This window comes from Musca autumnalis, unplaced genomic scaffold, assembly GCF_047663935.1.
Source record: "Musca autumnalis isolate F117 unplaced genomic scaffold, ASM4766393v1 scaffold_4, whole genome shotgun sequence".
Classification (NCBI taxonomy): Eukaryota; Metazoa; Arthropoda; class Insecta; order Diptera; family Muscidae; genus Musca; species Musca autumnalis.
In genome coordinates, this window is record NW_027411977.1 from 82,266,031 (window position 1) to 82,288,026 (window position 21,996).

Sequence of the window (21,996 nt, forward strand, 5' to 3'; positions counted from 1 at the left end):
CCCTGTTTTTCTTTGGGCTCTGGGTTTTTGATCCTGTTTTTAACGCTGGAGTAATTGGAGTTCCAAGGTTTTGTGACTTTATCCAAGCTTCCGTTTGTGTCTCCTTGTTCTCTATGTGAGTAATGTGGCACTTTTCAGGTACTTTACTCCAATCATCGGCAACTTTAACAAATAAAGCCTGCAGCTCTCGGGTCATTGAGGTGATATCTTTATGGATGTTTGACTTTGATTTTACAAAATCGACCAACTGCGATATTTTTGATCCAAGTTTTCTAATATTTTCATCCAAAGGCGACTTATTTTTTGGCTCTTGTCCATTTTCATTACTGCCACACGACAATTTTATCGTTTTCATACTTCTTTTAAATGGGGAATCTATACTTCCTGTAGGTAATAGATTTTCCGCTCTCAACTCGGAGCAGCTTCCCAGTGGGGTTTCATCGACTCCAATGTTTACTCTTTGTGTTTCTGCCATGTTTGTGTTTCTTGGTCCCAACTCAAAGCCGCTATCTCCGCTCGTAAAATGTGCAGTCACGTGAAGATCCCATGGGTCCCTATTTCTAGGTCCATGCGAGGCTTAACGGGTGACCCTTATGAGACCTCCCGTTCAGAGCCAGATCCGTGTTAATCGGGAATGTGCATCCGAACCTACACTGCCAACTTAATGGGACGAGCATTGAACGTACCTTGAGACTTGCCAGGTTTTAACGGGACGGAGGCAACTGTGGCATTAGCCTGGAAGCCATTTCTGTAAGGTTCCACCCCGACATACTCAGGTTCCCAAATACCACAGTCGTCAGCCCAGGGTTCATCAATTCCAAATCGTAGTCCAGTAATGCCATAATCAAGATCGTGCTGGCTTGATCTTGATGCCTTTCAGCGGGTTTAATTTTCTTCAGTGTATGGTGTTTGACTAGGGAAACCACGGAGTCGTCACCTCCTTTCCAAGCCTCTCTTGAGGTATGCCCCTATGGTTGAATACCTATTTTGGGCGGTATTCACTCGCCCCGACACAGGGTTTCACAGACCACTTGCACCATTTTGGTACGCTCTCCACACCTGCCAAAACTAGAACGCGGGGTCGTTACTCCCGTTATCCTCCCCCGATCCTATCATGTCTATAGAAGACTTCAAAAGGTCTTGTTTTGTCTATAGAGAATACCTGTTGTCTACGTAAGATATGAAAAGGTCGTCCATTTTCCATAGAAGACATCAATTAATATTATGCTATTTAAAGAAGACCTCAATAGATCTTTTGTTGTCTACTGAAGGCCTTAAATAAACTTCTGTTTTCTACTACAAAAGCTTTCTGTTTTCTACGGAAGATCGCTAGAGTTCCCCGTTGTTTACGGAAGACCTAATGAAATCTCTGTCGTCTATGGAAGACTTCAATAGGTCTCTGTTGTCTATAGAAGACCCCAAGAATTCTATATTGTAAATGGAAGACTTTAATATACCTTATTGTCTATTGAAAAGCTTAATATTTCTTATGTTATGAAGACATCAAGAGGTCCTCTGTTTTCTACAGAAGACCTTGAGATCTTCCGTTATCTATAGCAGACAAAAGTTCCTCTGCTATCTGTAGAAGATTTCGGTAGTTCCTTTGTTGTCATTAAAAGACTTCAACGAGAGCTCTTCTGTTATCTACTGTCAGATGTCCTTTTGTAAGATGCCTTAAGATGTCTTCTGTCGTCTTTGAATGCCAACAGTTCCTCAGTTGTCTTTAGAAGGAATCAAGATATCTTAAGCGTCTTTAGAAGAACGCAAAATGTTGTCTGTTGTTTACGGAAGACATTAAGTGTCACAGCGCATAAATATCACAGACAAACATATTTTACAGGACTAGTAATAGCAGAGACTGGATCATGATATCAAATATATTTATGGAACTATTAAATATTTCGCTTTGAAGTGAAATGTGACACGCTTCATTCCAATTGAACAATAAAATATATGTATTTACTTTGATTTCTAGTGTTCATGAGATTACAAAATAAAAAATATATACCTCGTCTCTCTGGCTCTCTGAAATGACGTAAAAACATACGACTGGCACTGTCGTATTTATGTATATATATATATATATATATATATATATATATATATATATATATATATATATATATATATATATATATATTAGTACCAACCATGTACGAGTTCTCTATAAATTATGCGAAATCACCCGTTTTGTAATGATTTTTTATGAATTTCATTAAATATTTAGGTATTGTAAATGCAGACTGCATAACAAAGTTATGCAAAGACTGTCTTCCACATTTTATTGTCGTACTAAGATTTACGTTATCTCCTTTCCATTTTAACTGATTTCCCTTTTAGAACTTCATATACATATGTATGTATATATGTGTAAAGTGTCATAAACTTGTCTGTATCAAAAATAACGCCTTGCTAATAGAGTTGGTCGTAAAGAAAGAAAGAAAAACCGATGACGTTGTAATGTGCAACATGCCGTGAATATGATATTTTGTTAGCACTTTTTAAACACTTTCAGCTTTTTCAACCAGTCATCTACCGTCATAAGGTATGCACGTCTTCCCGTTACCACAAAGTGACATTTAATTAAAGACGGCATGTAAAAATCTTCATTTGTGGACACATAAATGACATGTTTATTAATTCTAGAGAAGAGTAAGGAGTGTTGTAAAAATTTAAATGATTAGAGTACAATTATATGCATTTTACTTTAATAGCGGTGATGACCGACGTAAAGTCAGTTAATACAACTTACTTTATGGCTCCGGCTAAGAATTTTTGGAAAAATCTTACTTAATAGAACAAAGAATGAGAAAAACAAAGCGAGCTAATGTTGACCATACCAGCAAAAGTTAAAAGCACATCGGATCTGCGAATCTGCACTTAGAGAAGAGATATTGTAGAAGCAATCATATTCTAAGAACAAAATACGGTATTTCAATAATCTGAAAATATATATTTTTGATTCAACAATATATTTTGTGTCACTGTGGTGCCTGACACAAAATATGTGTTTAAATCAACAATATATATTTTCAGATTTTTAAAATACCGTATTTTGCTCTTAGAATATGATTGCTCCTACAATATCTCTTCTCTGCGTATGTGTGCCGTAGCTTTTAGTTTTTATACCTTCCACCATAGGATGGAGGGTATATTATGTTTGATTTTCTGTTTGTAACACATCGAACTAGTCTTTCGTGACCATCTAAAGTATGTATACTAGGGTGGGCGATTTGTGTGCAACGAAAAAAACCTTAATGGGCCCTTCGCGTTTCTGATTCCTGGGATTGAACTGAGCAAAAAAGTCCACTGGACCATATATCTACCGTGAAAATCGAGCCTCCCGATTTTGACTTTAAGTTTTTTATGGACGTTTTTTGGATATTTTGGCATATAACAGCCAAACCATTGAGATTTTCGATCCACCACAAAGACAAAATTGTAGCCAAGACAGTAATTAAAAACTCGCTAATACATCGCAAAAGCATTGGATCGCTCCTTCAGGCAGTTTTGGCCTTGAGAATGTGCAAACTCTTCGGAAAATGTCGATAAATGGCATTATGCTACAAAATTTGACCAGAAAATTATTCAAGCGTTCTGATGCAAAATTCTATCGTGTTGGGATCTATGGACAACCAAAAGGCCCTTAGTTCGTTTGGGCCACTTCGTTTTATTTTTTTATAACGGTAAAAGAATTGAAAATCAGGGTTTCTTACATTTTTAAATTTAAACGGACATGTTTTCTTTTTCTCACAACAAATTTCTATTGATCCTTCTTACTTTTAAAGGGGCGAATAATATCTTTTAAACAAAATATTATTTTTTTAATACGGTTAACAAATGGCTAAGTTATAGTGGTTTAAGTCTGAAAAACCCCACAAAAGAACTATAACTGAATTTCTCACAATTTTCAAAATAAATATTGAACAAAACAAAACAACATAATATTTTTGAAAATTATGAGAAATTCAGTTATAGTTCTTTTGTGGGGTTTTTCAGACTAATGTATACTCTTTATTAGAATAAATTTCTAAGACGATCTAGACTTGACCGTCTGTTGTAATCACTCTATAATAATTGAGATAGAACTCTTAAATTTTGCACCAGGGTTTCCGAGTCGAGATATTTTTGGCTCGACTCCGACTCCAGACCAATTTTTTCACGACTCCGGCTCCGACTCCGACTCCGGGAATGGAGATTTTTCATAATTTGTGTTAATGTAATAAAGTTCTTAATATTTTTTTTTACACAAATAATAAATGTATTTAATTTGTTCAGGGATATTTTGCAATGACTTGCAAACATTCCGCAGAAGTCCTGTATCAGAACAAGTGCTTTGGACTGCATCCTATTCTACCCCAAACGGTTGGTTAAAATGTAGTGCCAAAGGGTTAGTTAAAATGCAGTGCTAAGGGAGTGCCTCTTTCCGTGGTCACGCTCTTGTAAAAAGAATGAGTGAAAATGCATAATTTGATGCATTTAATTTGATCGAAATCACTTGTACATTTGATTTAACTGCCTCTTTGGAGGCAAACCTTTTGCGGTTTTTTTTCTGGCACTACGGCCGTTTGTTAGATGACCCTTACAATTTTTGTTTTTTTTTTTACCGATTATCGACCACGGTTAAATTCATTAAACCAGTTACTATAGAATGGTACAATAGCGTGGTGGTTCATCGCCATACAAAGATTTAATTTCATCGATGCACCCTTGCCGTGCGAAGTTCCATTTGTTTGCAAAGCGTTTTTTCAGAAAATATAGTTTAAATCCTCAAAATATTGAAAACGTGGACCCAGGTCCAATTGGTGGTATAAAAGTTTTATGACTACTAGAAACTTTTAGTACCAAATTACAGCTAATTTTGTAGAGAAATTTAGCTTAAATAAAAATACCGAAAATCGGGAGGTACCGCCAACATTAGCCGATATTGTTCCTATTCATATTCATCCAAAATGCATCTTGTAGTCAAATACAAATAGATTTGAAAATTAGCAAAAGCATTAAATTCAGTATATATAGAACGAAAAATTTGGGGTAGGGGCTAGACAGATTACCGCACAAAATACACCTGATGAGCACCCTTGCCAAGTGCAAAACATGTAGTGTAGTGGTCTCGTCTCTCGTATCAATGAGTGCACCCCAATTTATATTAGCTCAATGATATGGGACCTACAGTTTATCGCCAAGTCAGAACGGCCACCACTTGTAGAGAAGTTTTACATGGCTGAAATATTCAGGAAATGTCGCCAACATTACTGAGGTGTACTTTGCCTCCGTTGAAAATTGTTTGATTTTGCTTGGCCGGGGAATCGAACCCACGACTTTCAGCGTGCAAGGCGAGTGTGCATACCATTGTACCACGGTGGCACACAAATAATAAAGATATACATAAATAAAAAGACAAGTAAGATAGGGTTATAGTCTGACAGGGCCGACCATGTGATACCCTACTCCTTTACACCTGGGCACTATTTTAAAAGAAATTTTTATACCCTATACCACAATGTGGAAATGGGTATTATAAGTTTGTTTTGTTAAAAATTTATGTAACACCGCGAAATATTCGTCGGAGACCCCCAATGTGGTATACCAATCTTCATATCTCGACGAGATAAAGCGATTTTGAGATGTGTGTCCGTCCGTCCGCCTGTCCATTATAAATTGTAAACACGCTCCAGGCCGCAATTATGGACCGATCGTCACGAAATTTTGTATGGAGGTCGGGTTTAGATCAGAATAGATCCCTATTCTTATTGGTGATGATCGTGAAATATTTAGCGGGTGAAATGGACCAAAAACATAATATTTATCCAATTTTCTAGCGGCTCTGTAGGTCTCAATAATAGTCCGATCAACGCGTAATTTTAAATAAGGTAAAAGTATATCACAAAGGAAAAGCTTGCAATTTGAGATGGCGATCGAATAATATTTAGAGGGTTAAATGGACCAAAACTTTTGTGCGAAAATTGTGAAAATTTTTAATATACAGCTTATATCTTAATTCCTGGAAGCGACATTCCGGACAAGTGAGATATACTTGAAAGTGGAACGCTTAACCTTTCAATTGATGCCAATTATGTTGGTGTGCATGATCAGATAACAGAATTACAGCCTAATATATTCCGTTATTTGTTTGTAGTGTAATAATAAACTCGCTAGAAGTCGCAATTATATATCAATAGTCCCGAAATTTTGCACCGGGTAAGAGTATAGTTCGAAAAAGATGCCTACAATTTTGAATGATGATCTGATATTCTTTAGCGGGTGAAATGGACCATTACTTTTGTATGAAAAATATAAAAATTTTATTTTTGGTCAATATTTTAATTCCTTGAGGTCATATATATTTCGCAAAGTAGCCTACATATGGGAAAAAACTACTGACCTTTCCTCTGATGTAAATTGCAATAAAGTGTTTGCTGAATAACGGGCCTACTGCCTAATATATAATGGGTTCTGTGCAGAGAACCACATTTTTATCCCATGCTACATATTGTCTCTCCAAAAGTTTATGTAACACCACGAAATATTCGTCCTAGACTCCTTATTTGGTATGCAAAAATTCATATCTCGACGAGATAAAGCGATTTAGCGATGTGTGTCCGTCCATTAAAAATTGTAGACAAGCTTAACGCCGCAACTATGGACCGATTGTAACAAATTTTTTAAGGAGGTTGGGTTCGGGCCAGAATAGAAATGATTAGCTTTTGCTGATGATCGTGAAATGTTCAGGGAATGAAATGGACCAAAAACAAAATTTTAACCAATTTTGTAGCGGCTCTGTAGGTCAAAATAATAACCCGCAAAATTTTAAACAAACTTTGAGTTTATGACGAAAAAGAAGCGTACAAAGCAACGTGAAGATCAGATAATACTTAGCGGGTTAAATGGACTGAAACTTTTGTTTGAAATTGGTAAAAATTTCAATAACGTACCGGTTAAACAACGGAAGTAGTAGTACTACATAAGTCGGTTTCATTACATTTTAGTTTGTGCGAACTAAATTTTCCTTTCCTGCTACAAAAATGTCTTTGCCATGCTAGATAACTTTTTGGTTTTGGTCATAAGTATTATACTTTACATCTCTGATATTTGATAATTAAATTTTCGCAATCGTTGAAAAGAAGTTCCGTGGAGGGCGATTGTCCAGGGATAGTGGTATAGGGTATCCCGTGGTCGGCTCCGTCCGACTATAGACTTTTCTTACTTGTTTTTTTATATGATTGCGACATATTTAGCCATCCGGTCATATATACATAAGATGATATACATGGTAACATATCAGAGATTTAGAACATACATACATATATACGCCGTCATTACTGGGAACGTAAAGTATTATATTCCGTATTGTATAATGACAAATCGGGGCTTTTTCGCTACATATTATTAAAACAAGTTAGAAAGTGCCGACGGAGATATACCCTCAGCCTCGGTCACAAATAAGTAAACTCAATATTTATAAAGTCCCTATAGTTTTTTTTTTAATTTTGGGCCAATTTGCCAAGAAGAATGGACTTTGACCCAATTTGCCAAGAAGAATGGACTTTGACCCCCAAAAAAATTGTACCGTCGTAACAAGGGCCAGAAAGAAAAAAACGCAAAAAATTTAAAAAATCCAGGACGAGTCCTTAATCGGCCCTCTTTCCAAAATTTTTATGGGGGACACCCGAAGGAGTGTTCCGATGTAGTCCATATTCCGACGTAATCCAAGTCTCTAAGAAATAATACGATGTGCAAAATTAAGACCAAACCGGTTTCTCCCTTCAAGGGTTATCTTAGACACTAGTCAGGTTAGTTGGAGTCGTCTCAGGAAGTATGGACTTGCCCTAAAAAAAAGGAACCGTCGTAAAACGGCCGCAAGGCGAACATGTTCCAAACAAATTCAAAAAAGTTCGAGAAGAGCTGTTAAACCATACTTTTCCCAAAGGAGGGGGCCGAAATAGTCCATATTCGAACCTGATATATGCATGGAAGTAATATTTCCACATCCTTAGTTTGGAACAATTCGGTTAGTCCCTTCTGAATCTATCGTGCGGGTAATCTTAACGAACAATGTTGAACTTTTGTGGGGGTTATTAACGGAAGGGGTAGACCAATATGGTCCATCTTCAAACTTAAACTAAGTTTGGACAAAATTAACGAAACCTAAAACTTGAACCAAATAGGTTGATTCTTCGAGTGTTATCGTGCACACCAGCCAGCCAGGCAGACGCTCGGTCATGAGTAAATCGACTCTAAATTGTCTGAAATGGTCCATCTTCGAACTTAAACTAAGTTTGGACAAAATTAACGAAACCTAAAACTTGAACCAAATAGGTTGATTCTTCTAGAGTTATCGTGCACAACAGCCAGCCAGACAGACGCACGGTCATGAGTAAATGGACTCTAAATTGTCTAAAATGGATTTCGTCCAAACATACCTGGGGTCTAAAATCATTATTTCGATAATCTCGGTGGTCTAAATGTAGAGGGTATAAAAAAATTAAAAGAATTTTTGAAATAGTTTTCTGTGATTTTGCTCTTTTTTTATTGATCGAGGTACTATTACATTACTTTTTACCAAAGGTATCCAAAATTGTTGGCATCTTCCTTGACCAAAATCTTTACCTCGTGTAAAAATTTGTCAGTATTAAACTATAACTGCGAACTTTGAAAAAAATCATTTACCAAACATAAAGGGTACGAACAATTGAAGTTTTACTTTAAATAGGTTCTACTGTATTTGTTGTCTATTGTAACCGTGGTAGTGATGGTGTAGTCACACTAATTGCTTGCAAAAATAACGGAGCACATCCGTTTCCCTTAGGTCACTTCACAGGGTTCAATGCACGATATCAGTTATACACCGACTAATTGAATTGCGTTCAAGTTACAAAGTATTTACAGTTTTATGAAATGTTTACCTTTGGCATCGCCCAAGTTTATTCGTACTTAACTCGTTTGCTTTTGTGTCTGTTTGTGAGCAGCGACAATTTTGCCTTCAGATGTTCATAGTGAAACAAATAAAAAAAGAACTTCATACAAAACACACAAACATACCAGTTTACAGATTGTTGTCGACAACCGAGTAGGTGGTTGGTACATAACTTCAATAGGATTGGCGTGTTTGCAATGGTTTGTACATATATAAATACCTGCATATGTACATGTTTACAATGACATATAATGGTTATCATATCAACATAAAAACATAAAAGCGATGGTCAAGTTATTTTCTAGACTTGCTTTTTACCACCGACTATTGTACTGTTCCAGCTGCAAAAACAGCTGTTCAAAAATATGGCTAATAAGTATGTATGTGTTTCGAGCAGTTTACTTACAAAATTGTCGCCCACCTTTCCATTAGATACAATGGATTTTCTGAAATAAATTTCAGTTATCTTGATTCCTTTTTATTGTTTCTATTTCCTCTTATTTCACTTCAAAGACAAATAAGTTCGTGCGTTTAAAACTTTGTATACCAGTACTCCACACCCGTAATAGTAAACACCTTTTAAGAACCACATAATATTGACCAGTACAACGCCAACATTGGCAATAAATAAAATTAAATAATCCCGTAAATGAAATATAAATAGAAGGAGGAAGAAGTATTGACATACACAGTCGTTGACTTTACTTTTCCGAGGAACTTTAAAATGCACAAACAAAATATGTAATTAATCGAATACTTCTTTGATCCTTTTTACGTGTAAATGGAAAAGATGGCGAATGTAATTAAAACATAAATAAACAAGTAAGAAAGAGTTAAGTTCGACCGAGCCGAACTTTTTATACCCTCCGCCATAAAATATTCTGAACTAAAATGGAATAATTAGTTATCTCACCTCTCTACAATTTTAGATGAAGATATTGTAACGTGGTTTTCTCGTCGGTGGGGCAAGTCCAATCGCGTCCAGGGTCTCCATAAGGACCCAATAAACCGTACGAAATAAAAGACTAGTTTTATCCCTTCTTGGGGTTCAATCGGATGTTTATTGATCTAAATACTAGTATGTTCTAATTTAATGAAATGCGATATTATTAGGCTTGAAAAGGCTTGTAGTAAGGCCGGTGATAAGGGTGACTAACTGCTAGGAGTGATTGGGAATGATGATGTTGATTGATGTTTCAGTATCGACGATGTTCGTTAATGACGAACTGCGTTGATGATCGGGAACGACGAGCCTGATTGACAATCGTGTTCTGCGCAGATTGTGGAAAAGAAGCTGGTTGGCATTCGGGTTCTACGATTTAACGATGATCGGTAACGTGTTGATTACTGATCATTCGGTTGACAATGATATGATGGAATTCGGAAACTCGGCTGACGATGATCGTGAACTCGGCTGATGAACGACGATGATCGATGACAGCTGTCGACGAACGATGATCGGGAACGTGTTGATTGATGATTTCGGGAGTCGGCTGATGGCGATTCCGTACGACGATGTGATAACTAGCTAACGCTACACTAGTTTCTGCTACGATCTCGTACAAGCTATTACGTATCTCTATAAACATGTAACCAACGTTCCTGTGGGGGACAGTCTACTGAAGTACCTGTGTGGGACGGAAAGCCGAGACTTCCATGTGGGACAGAAAGCCGAAGTCTCTGTGTGGGACGGAAAGCCGAAGCTTCCGTGTAGGACAGAAAGCCGAAGACCCTGTGTGGGACAGTAAACAAGAATTCACTGGAGGAGGTGCTGTTGAGTAAATATTGACTCATTGCTAATATGTAAGTGAAGACCGTAGGTGTTGTTGTATGTATGTGACACTTGTCACATTACAATATTTAATGACCACGGGCACCCAAATGCCTAAATTAGGGCAGAAAATTTACTAAAAATGTCTTTAACAGGCCTTTCGGGAGGTACCGGTAAAGGTTGACCAATGTTGACAATTTTTGGTGGAGAAGATTTGTGAGCATGGGATCTTCAAATATGAAATAACAGATAGTTCGGAAAAAAGTAGTTAAAATTCTCAAAATAATTATAACTGGGAGCTGCCCTTACATGGATGCTATAACAGAACATGAACCTATGTTGAAAATTTTTAGTGAATAAGTTTTGTGAACACTGTGAACCTCAATTGTCAAAAAACAGGTAGTTCGGTAAAAAAGTAGTTAAAATTCTCGAAATACCTTTAATAGGAAGGTACTGCCATATGGGCCCATATATATTGACAATAATTCGTGGATACTTTTGTGAACCTCAGATGGCAAATTACACCAACAACAATGAAAATCCGGTGGTACATTTATATGGGGAATATTTCAAAACATGGACTGTTGTTGGATATGTTTTATGGTCTCTAGGAACCTCAAGTGTTCAGTTACAGGTTAGGTTAGATGGACATACACTTAAGCCAGAATTAGGCCTGTTGTGCGCTCTAGACTATATTTATTTGAAGAAGGGGACTCTGCCGTATTTTATTTGAGGAATTCTGAGCCCTTACCAAAATTGTTTCAGGTCATTTACCATTACCTGACAAAGATCTGATATTGTGCCGATCCCTAAAAACTGGCTTCTGATGTTGGCGAAAGCAGGGCATTGGCAGACAAAATGTTCCAGTGTTTCGTCATCTTCACTACATGCCCTGCATATGCTGTTATCTGCACAATTAATTTTGTTATTTTTTTTTTGTTAATTTTGCTTTGTTTTAGTTTTATCCTCATTTGGGTCTTTCCCTAGGATTTTTGTGGTTTTCCCTATTTCCTCTCTATTCCATAGGAATAAGTGGACATTTTTTGCCCAAGTTTTTAACTCTAGATGAGACGCGTTTAGTTTCTTTGCGTTCTCTAAGTTTACTGTTGCTAATTCTCTTCCATTTTTTGCCAGAGAATTTGCTAGCTCATTACCTCTATTCACCGCATGTCCCGGTCTGTAATCGCTCGTATCTCCGCTTGATGGACCGTATTGTGATCTGGCAAACGAAGAGATATTTCGGTCTTCAATAAAAAGACCCAGTCCCGTTTTCCCACATAGCATTGAACCGTCTGTATAACAACAGTCTCCAGTCGGCATTTATGATAGAGCTCCGTCGATCCACGAGAGAAAATAAAACATACGTTTTTGCGGCATATTATACAGGTTATCGGTCGAGACCCCGTATTTGCATAAAACAGTTGGTTGTTTATATGGTTTAGTCCAGAGACCTTGTTCTGAATAGTCCAAGGTTGCTGGATCAAGCAAATGTGGACTTTACCTGTATTAATTTGCTCCATCAGGGCCATGGTTGCCATCTCGCTCCGATGGAGGTTTATCTGGATGACCTCAATCATTGGTCATCCAGTAAACGGGCTTCTTGAGGGTCGGTGATTACAGCATCGACTCCCTTTTCATTTTTGCTAGGAGGTAAAACCACTTCGCAGTGTGTTTTGGCTTCCTCGTTTATGCCGACTACCGTCGAGCATGCGCTCCTTGTCGAACTTACTGCCCCAACCTCTGACAAATACAGATGTCTTAGTTAGTTGAGGAATTTGGTCTTTCCTCACCAACTTGAGTTTGCCGATTTCCCAGGGAGGTAATCTGCTGCTGATAATATCTTTCAGGGCGGCAACGTTTGAGATTGTCCCTATAGCGTTTCTTGGCTACCTTGGCTACCTCTACTAGTCTCCGCAGCTCACTTCTTCACGGAATCCCCTGACATTCTAGTCGATTCTGCGGCTGGGCACCCTTCTTCTTTGACGCGGTGCACTCGAAACGTTTGGAGATGTGGAGCTCTTTTTCTTCTTTGTCGGCTTTGCAGTGTTCTGCTGTTCGGGGGATCTGATTCTCTTCGCCATTTTCGAAGAAGTGGAAGGAGTGTTCCTAATCCCTTTGGGAGCACCTTGCGATATAGTTGTTTCTTGCCCATTGCTTCCTGAACTTGCGCCGTTGAGCCCCATACAGCTGTTTCTTATGTGTTGTAAGCTTTGCAATGTTCCTTATCTCCTTAACTGGGAATTCCGGAACAGGTTTAGTCACAAAGTAAATTCCCTAGATCTAGAAAAAATTAGTGCGATCATCCGCCTCCCCTATCCGACCGTGGGGATGCGCCCGATAGCTGAACTAAGAAACACCATTGGGTCAATTACATGTAGTTCCGTAAAAAATGTTTTGTAGAGTAGTTTTGTGACAACTGGAAGCATCAAACGTCAAACTGCAGTTTTTTCTGTCAAAAAAGGTAGCTAAATCCTCAAAATACCGAAAATCTGGAGGTACCGTTATATGGGGGCTAGAACAGAACGTGGACCTATGTTGGCAGTTACTGGTGGAGATGTTTTGTGACCTCTGGAAACCTTAAACGTCAAATTGCAGGTAGTTCGGTCAAAAATTTCGATAAGACCCTCAAAACACCGAATATGAGGAGGTACCGTTATATGGGGGCTAGATACCAATATTGCTAAACCCCTCAAAATACCGAATATCGGGAGGCACCGTTATATGGCACTATACCGAGATATGGACCTATGTTGAACATTTTTAGTGGAGATATTTTGTTACCTCTGGGAACCTCAAATGTCAAATAACGGGTAGTTCGATTAAAGAGAGTAGCTAAAGTCCTCAAAATACCGAAAATGGGGAGGTGCCGTTATATGGGTGCTATAAAAAAACATGGTCCTATATTCACGACTTTTGGTGGGGATGTTTTGTGACCTCTGGGAACCTCAAATGTTAAATTACAGGTAGTTCGGTCAAAAATTTAGCTTAAATCTTCAAAATACAGAAAATCGGGAGGTATCGTTATATGGATGAGAGAGATATTTTGTAACTACTGGGAGCCTCAAATGTCAAAATTACAGGTACTTCTGTCAAAAAGCTTGCTAAAACCCTCAAAATATCGAAAATCGGGCGGTAATGTTATATGGGGGTTGTACCAAAACGTGGACCTATGTTGAAAATTTTTGATGGAGATGTTTTGTGGCCTCTGGAAACCTTAAACGTCAATTTACAGTTAGTTTAGTGAAAATTTTTGACAAAACCCTCGAAATACCAAAACATGGATCTATGTAAAAATTTTTGGCGGAGATGTGTTGTGACCTCTGGGAAACTCAAATGTTAAATTACAGGTAGTTCGGTCGAAAATGTAGCTTAAATCACCAATATCCAACAAATCAGGAGGTACCGTTATACGGAACTATGCCGAAACATGGACCTATTTTTTATACTTTTTGTGGAGATATTTTTTGACAACTGGGGGCCTCAAACTGCCAGGTACTTCTATCAAAAAAGTTGCTGAAACCCTCAAAATACCAAAAATAGGGTGGTAATGTTGTATGGGGATTATACCAAAACGTGGACCTATGTTGACCATTTTTGATGGAGATATTTTGTGACCTCTGGGAACCTCAAACGTCGAGGTACAGGTAGTTCGGTCAAAAATGTTGCTACACCCCTCAAAATACCGAATATCGGGAGGTACCGTTATATGGGGCTATACCGAGATTTGGACCTATGTTGAAAATTTTTGGTTGAAATATTTTCTGGCCTCTGGGAACCTCAAGGGTCACGTTACAGGTAGTTCGGTCAAAAATGTAGCTTAAATCATCAACATACAGAAAATCGGGAGGTACCATTTTATGGGCGCTATACCGAAACATGGACCTATGTTCACGATTTTTGGTGGGGATATTTTATGACCACTAGGAACTTCAATTGTCAAATTACAGGTAGTTCGGTCAAAAAATTTAGCTAAAACCCTTGAAATACTGGAAATCGGGAGGTACCCTTATATGGGGGCTATACCAAACCGTGAGCTGATATAGCCCATCTTCGAACTGCCTGCCTATGGAAAAAAGACATTTGGGTGCCAAAATATAGCTTTCTAGCTCATATATTGCCGACGCTAGACTGATTACAGCAGGCGGACAGACGGACATGTCTATATCGACTCAGAATATTATCCTCAGCAAGAATATATGTACTTTATATGGTCACAAATGATTATTTTAATGCGTTACAAATGGAAAAACAAACTCAACAAATTCTCCATACTATGGTGGAGGATATAAAAACAAACTAAACATACCCTCCGTACTATGGTGGAATGTATAAACAATTAAAGAAACTTAATGAGAGGATTTGTAAAACTCGCACGCTCCCAACATTGGCATCGGTAATGCCAATTAGCGAACTTTAGCGATTGCTGATTGGGAATTCATTGTTTTTCCAATGAATCTTCAAGTATGTCAGAGCTACAGATAGTACTTTAAAATCTTCAGCGCGGTATAATTGGCTTCTGAACCAAGGATCAACACATGAATAAGACGTAAATTAATAGATTTTACACCGATATTTTTAGGCATCAGAATAAATGCAAGAAGGGTTAGAATGACACGAGAAAAGGGATATCATTCCTCTCAGTGAAGTATCGGAATACGCGAGTGAGGTGGAAGAGAAACTGCACGTAGTCCCGTTAGCCATATATTTCCTTAATCTCCTCCACAAAAAATTATTAGAAGTTTGGTGATTTAGTCCCATGAAGCATGACAATGTAATGAATATGATTCAGCGCAAGATGCTTAACTTGGGAGTAGGCTGACCTTTGTCTTCGAACATCTGCTGCAGTCGAACTACAGATCCTGTTATTAAGCTGCTTTTCTATGATCAATGTCTAATTTTTATCATAGGTGAAGATAAATATTATTTTAGCCATTATTAAGGAACATTTTATTATTTCCTAATTCAACAGCAAAGTTTTTTTGAGAAAAAAATCGTAAACTCATCTCCCTAATTTACACGTTTCACACAGCTTCTCACAGTTTAAACAGTATCTTCAATATTTCCTTATAATTTCTTATTTCCTTATCATTTCAGTTGGTATACACACAATGGACCCGGCCCCTTACCTGTTCTCAGTGGTCCACGTATTCGTTTGCTGGGACCTATTTTGGCAATTGAAGCTGTAACCGGTGAAGATTCTGGTGTTTACAAATGTACAGCCAGCAATGTGGGTGGTGAGGCTAGTGCCGAATTACGCCTTTCCGTGGCAACACCAATTCAAGTCGAAATACAACCAAATATTCTTAGTGTCCATATGGGCGGAACGGCGGAGTTTCGTTGTCTCGTCACCAGTAATGGCAGTCCGGTGGGCATGCAGAATATTCTTTGGTACAAAGATGGCCGTCAACTGCCATCGTCTGGACGCATTGAGGACACCCTAATTGTACCACGTGTGGGACGTGAAAATCGTGGCATGTATCAATGCGTGGTTCGACGACCAGAGGGTGATACATTTCAAGCAACTGCTGAACTACAATTAGGAGGTAATCTCACCATTAATTTAGCTTACATCCATTAGTTGCTAGCTTTGGTGCTGGTGTTAATGTAGCTTTTTCTGCCATGCATTGTATTTCATATTGTAGTACAGCTACTGTTCATTGGCGCTTTATTTGTTTTGTTTTATTTGTTTGTTTTCATTCTCTCTCTTTTTTCTATTTACAGATGCCCCACCCGTTTTACTGTACAGTTTTATTGAGCAAACATTACAGCCGGGTCCGGCAGTAAGTTTGAAATGTTCAGCAGCCGGAAATCCAACGCCACAAATTTCATGGACACTGGACGGTTTTCCACTACCATCAAACGGAAGGTAATTGAACTTTTAGTTGAAGTTTTTCCTCTGAACAAAACGAAAAAAAAAACAGCACAGCAACAGAAAGCTAAAATAAACATCAACAGCAAAAAGCTTCAATAAAACTAAATATGTACAGCTATCAAAAAATACGTTGAATAACAAAAAAAAAAAAAAAAAGAAAAAACAACAATATTTTTATTATTATTTCAAAATACAAATATTTGTGCAAATTCTACTCTGGATTTTTTGAGTATATTCGCCGAGTTTTACAAAAACATATTTTACTTTAAATAAATATTTACACTGCACATATTTTATGGGTAACAAAATAAAACGTCATTTTAGAATACAAACAGCTGCAAGAAAAACGACAACAATTGTTGTGCGATATATAACTTGACATACATACTTGTACATATTTATTTTATAAATGACGAATTCACAAAAAATTGGCACAATTGTGAATTCTTTAATGGAAATTGTTCTACATTATTTACCTTCACAATACTATAGAATACTATTCCTTATGCCATAATGTGCAAAGGGTATTATAAGATTGATTTGCCGAAACTTCATGTAACCCCGCGAAATATTTGTCGCAGACCACCTTTGTTATATACAATTCGAATAGATACACCAATTTAGCGATGTATCCCTCCATGCGTTAAAAATCAGAACCTGACATGACCTCCATACTGTAATGTCAGTCAATTATTGCCGCCCAGTGGACATTTTTCGCAGGATTGTATTTGGCGGATGAAATTGACCATATATTTAATTTTTGGTACATATTTTAATTTATGCAGGACATATTTCGGCGAAGTTGTTTATACACATATAGAGGAATTAATAAAGCTTTAAGTTCACTGTTATATGAGGGCTATAATAAAATGTGGAACTGCGTCCAAAATTTTTGGTAGAGAAGTTTAAAAGTAAACAAGTAAAAAAGCATTAAGTTCGGCCGGGCCGAACTTTTCATACCCTCCACCATAAAATATTCTGAACTAAAATGGAATAATTAGTTTTCATTCCTGTTCCCAACTTTAAGTGGGTACGTTAAAATGTCAGATAATGTACATAAAATGCTTCATTCGGGAGACCCTTTTTTATGGTGCCTATATCTAACTATGTATGTTGACAATTTTTGGTGGGCTAGAAATTGGGAGGTACCGTTATATAAGTGTTATAATAAAACATGGGCCTATGTTGAAAGTTTTTGAGCCTTTAATGTCAAATAACTCCTAATTCGGTTAAAAATTTTAGCTAGAATCCTCTAAATACCGAAAATCGGTAATATTATAACTAATTCTGTCTAGAAATGTGACTTAAAACGTCAAAATACCTGAAATCGGGCGGTAACGTTATATGGAGGCTATTCCAAAACATGGACCTATGTCCACTAGTTATATAAGTTTATTGACACTTAAGAACAGTAAATGTCAATTTATTGCTAAATCGGTCTGAAAATGTAGCTAAAAACGTCAAAATACCGTAAAACGGGGGGTACCGTTATATGGGTGCTATACCAAAACGTGGACCTATGTCCACAAGTTTTATTATATAAGTTTACTGACATTTAAGAACCCTAAATGTCAAATTATAGCTACATCGGTCCGAAAATGTAGCTAAAAACGTCAAAATACCGTAAATCGGGGGTACCGTTCTATGGGGGCTATACCAAAACGTGGACCTATGTCCACAACTTTTGTTATATAAGTTTATTGATACTTAAGAACCCTCAATGTCAAATTATAGCTAAATCGGTCTGAAAATGTAGCTAAAAACGTCAAAATACCGTAAATCGGGGGGTGCCGTTATATGGGGGCTATACCAAAACGTGGACCTATGTCCACAAGTTTTGTCATATAAGTTTATTGGCATTTAAGAACTTTAAATGTCAAATTATAGCTACATCGGTCTGAAAATGTAGCTAAAAACGTCAAAATACCGTAAATCGGGGGGTAGCGTAATATGGGGGCTATACCAAAACGTGGACCTATGTCCACAATTTTTGTTATATAAATTTATTGACATTTAAGAACCCTAACTGTCAAATTATAACTACATCGGTCTGAAAATGTAGCTAAAAACGTCAAAATACCGCAAATCGGGGGTACCGTTATATGGGGACTATACCAAAACTTGGACCGACATAGCCCACCTTCGAACTTGATCTTCCGACGGCTAAAAAAATGGTATTCCCCAATTTTCAGCGAAATCGGTCAACAAATGCGACCTGTATGTTGCGAACGGACGGACGGACATGCATAAATCGACTCGGAAAGTGATTCTATGTATATCCCTAGAAGGAACTATGGGTCTATCTCGCTTCCTTTTGTATGTTACATACAAATGCACTAACACATAATACCCCTTACCACATAGTGGTGTAGGGTATAAAAATGTGTTCAGCTAGGTGAAAGGTACCACTAACGGGGCTATATCAAAGAGTCAACCTATCTTTAAATTTTGTTGGCGGAAAAGTTTTAAAGCTGCAGGCAACTTCAAGAGTCAAATTGAGGGTAGTTTCATCAAAACAATGTAGATCCTCAAAAATGGACCAATGTTGACGAATTTTAGTGAAGAAATTTCATGACCACTGAAAATTCCCGAAAATCGGGAGGTACAGTTATATGGGGGGATATACCAAAACATGGACCTATATTGACGATTATTTTTGAATAGACAAAATTGTAGCTAAAATTCTCAAAATACCGATCATTACAGCTAGTTCGGTTAAAAATTGCAGCTTAAATTCTCAAAATACCGAAAATCGGGATATACCGTTATATGGGGGCTACACCAAAACATGGACCTGTGTTGACGATGTTTGGTGGAGATGTTCCATGACCACTGAGAACCTCAAATGGCAAATTACAGCTAGTTCGGTTATAAATTGCAGCTAAAATTCTTAAAATACCGAAAATCGGGAGGTACCGATATATGGGGGCTATACCAAAACATGGACCTATGTTAAAGATGTTTGTTGGAGATATTTCATGGCCACTGAGAACCTCAAATGGCAAATTACAGCTAGTTCGGTTAAAATTTGTAGCTAAAATTCTCAAAATACCGAAAATCGGGAGGTACCGTTATATGGGGGCTATACCAAAACTTGGACCGATATAGCCCATCTTCGAACTTGATCTTCCGACGGCTAAAAAAATGGTATTCCCCAATTTTCAGCGAAATCGGTCAACAAATGCGACCTGTATGTTGCGAACGGACGGACGGACGGACGGACATGCATAAATCGACTCGGAAAGTGATTCTATGTATATCCCTAGAAGGAACTATGGGTCTATCTCGCTTCATTTTGTATGTTACATACAAATGCACTAACACATAATACCCCTTACCACATAGTGGTATAGGGTATAAAAAGACACGTGTGTAAAAAATTCAGAACACTATCTCAATTCATTCGGAAGATAGAGTGCTTACAAAAGACGGCCGGATGGACATGGCTAAAACGACTTAGAATTTTTCGATGATCAAGAATATATATATGGTAAAACCCAAAAATGTTTTACAATCGATGAATTCGAGTTTCACCAATTTAGAATTCGCGAACTGTTAATATACTCGATATAGTATGACTGAGATTATTTAAAATGAAGTGTTTTAGGAGGGATCCCATAATATCAACTATGCGTGGAAAATGCGTTGGCATCAATGAAGAAAAATGGGTAAAAATGGGTTGAAGCCAACAAGTTTTTTTGTGTTCCCTTCCGATTTCTGACTTAACCTTACATTTTATAGACCTATGCCCAAAGAAAGAATGACAGAATACTCCATGGGCAATATGATACTAGTGTATGATTTTTCGATATATCCACTAGGGTTATGACTTTTTTACAACATCATATCCATGTATCATATTGAGATGAACTTTTACATAAGATTACATAAAATCTTATTTTTAACGTGATTGGATAAAAAAACGTCACGCACAAAATCATTAGAAAAATTTTATTTATGCATTTTTGATTTTTTTTTGGAGTCACTATAAGCAGATATTAAAACATAATAACTAAAATAAATATACTAACATAACAAAGATCAAAAAAAACACAAAAGAAAGTTAAATATTCACATTGTCATTGGAGAGGATGAATCTCAGTGTCCTTGTTACGGCATGAGTTGTTTAAGTCTTGCATATCTTTGATCGCGCGCTCACTACACTTCGGGCAATGTTGATTGAAGATTCATCTTTTTTTCAATGAGTATTCAAGCATTTGAGATCGTTTGGGTAGTCATTCAGAGCTGCAGATTGTTCATCGAAATCTTCAGAGCGAAACAACTGACTACTGAACCAATGACACTGTGCAACAAAATGGAGCTCAACGTCTCAACAGAACCCCGAAAGACAGATTCGCCGTAAGTCGAACTTTCGCGATATGGCGTGATGAATATTTTGTTGGAGACCCTAAAAGCCATCTGGAATTAGCGTTATATCTTTGTTCGCTGTTGTTTAAGCTTATATTTAAGATGACATGTCTTCAGTCGAATCAAATGAGAATTTTTTTCGTAGAACATTTCGACCTTCTAATTCGCTTCCTTGAATGTCCTTTTCGTCCTTTATTTCAACAACCGCAATAAAATGGCGCAAGATGACATTTTTCAGCTTCGGAATATTCTACAAAACTGTCGCTCGGAAGATTTTAGGTACGGTTCCCAAAGACATAAAATCTATAAAATCTTGTTTAAGCGGTTGTTTTTCACTTTTACCCGAATCTAGCTCAGACAGCCCTATATCTATTTATTTCAATATATTATTGTTAACCTATTGATGACTTAGAATTCTCGGAGTCATTAAAACTGGGATGGCGACCCATTATTACAAGTGTAAGAAGTTACGTAACTGAATTTCAGGTGGGTTTGGGGTTCTACTGGGACAATATGTGCTATGTCGGCGTAAGATTATTTTCGTGTATGTCGTCTCTCCAGCCACCTTTTTCCTGCCTTCAATTGAGCATAGTTTTTCATCAAATCCTTCACAAAAAAGTAGTCGATGTTTGGTGATGTTGTAGACGCATGGAGTTCATAGTCCATGACAACCCGAAGAACTCGATCCAGCACATGGTGCTGGCAACTGATGAACTTGGGTGCGGTGTAACCTTTCGCTTTAAACATTTGCTGCAGTCGAACTACAACGCCTGTCTTTTTGCCGGTATTCACGCTTGTTGTGTCGGCAACAATCATCACAATTGATCCCCAGTGGTTGAACTCCTCTAACACATTCTGGAGACCTTCTGCGATTGTTTTAACTTTCCCATCTTTCAATTTGAGCGCAGTCAAACTAATTTCTTCAAATTCGTTCTTGAGGACACTGTGTGATATTCATAGCTCTCAAGGTGTTTGCCGTCAAAATGCATGCTCCACTTCTCCAGATAAAGCGTGTTTACCAAGTGTGGTTATGCTTCCTTTTGCTCGTTGATGCTGCATTTTCATCCT

General features: G+C 37.5%; 1 protein-coding gene across 1 annotated transcript in view; it reads left to right on the forward strand.

Annotated features, from left to right (window-relative positions):
• LOC141402985 (cell adhesion molecule Dscam2-like) overlaps positions 1 to 21,996 on the forward strand; it is a 261,395-nt gene that overhangs the window by 114,039 nt on the left and 125,360 nt on the right. The window contains exons 6-7 of the mRNA XM_073985115.1: positions 15,783 to 16,231; positions 16,410 to 16,554. Coding sequence (XP_073841216.1) covers positions 15,783 to 16,231; positions 16,410 to 16,554 — 594 coding nt within the window. The remainder of the gene's footprint in view (positions 1 to 15,782; positions 16,232 to 16,409; positions 16,555 to 21,996) is intronic.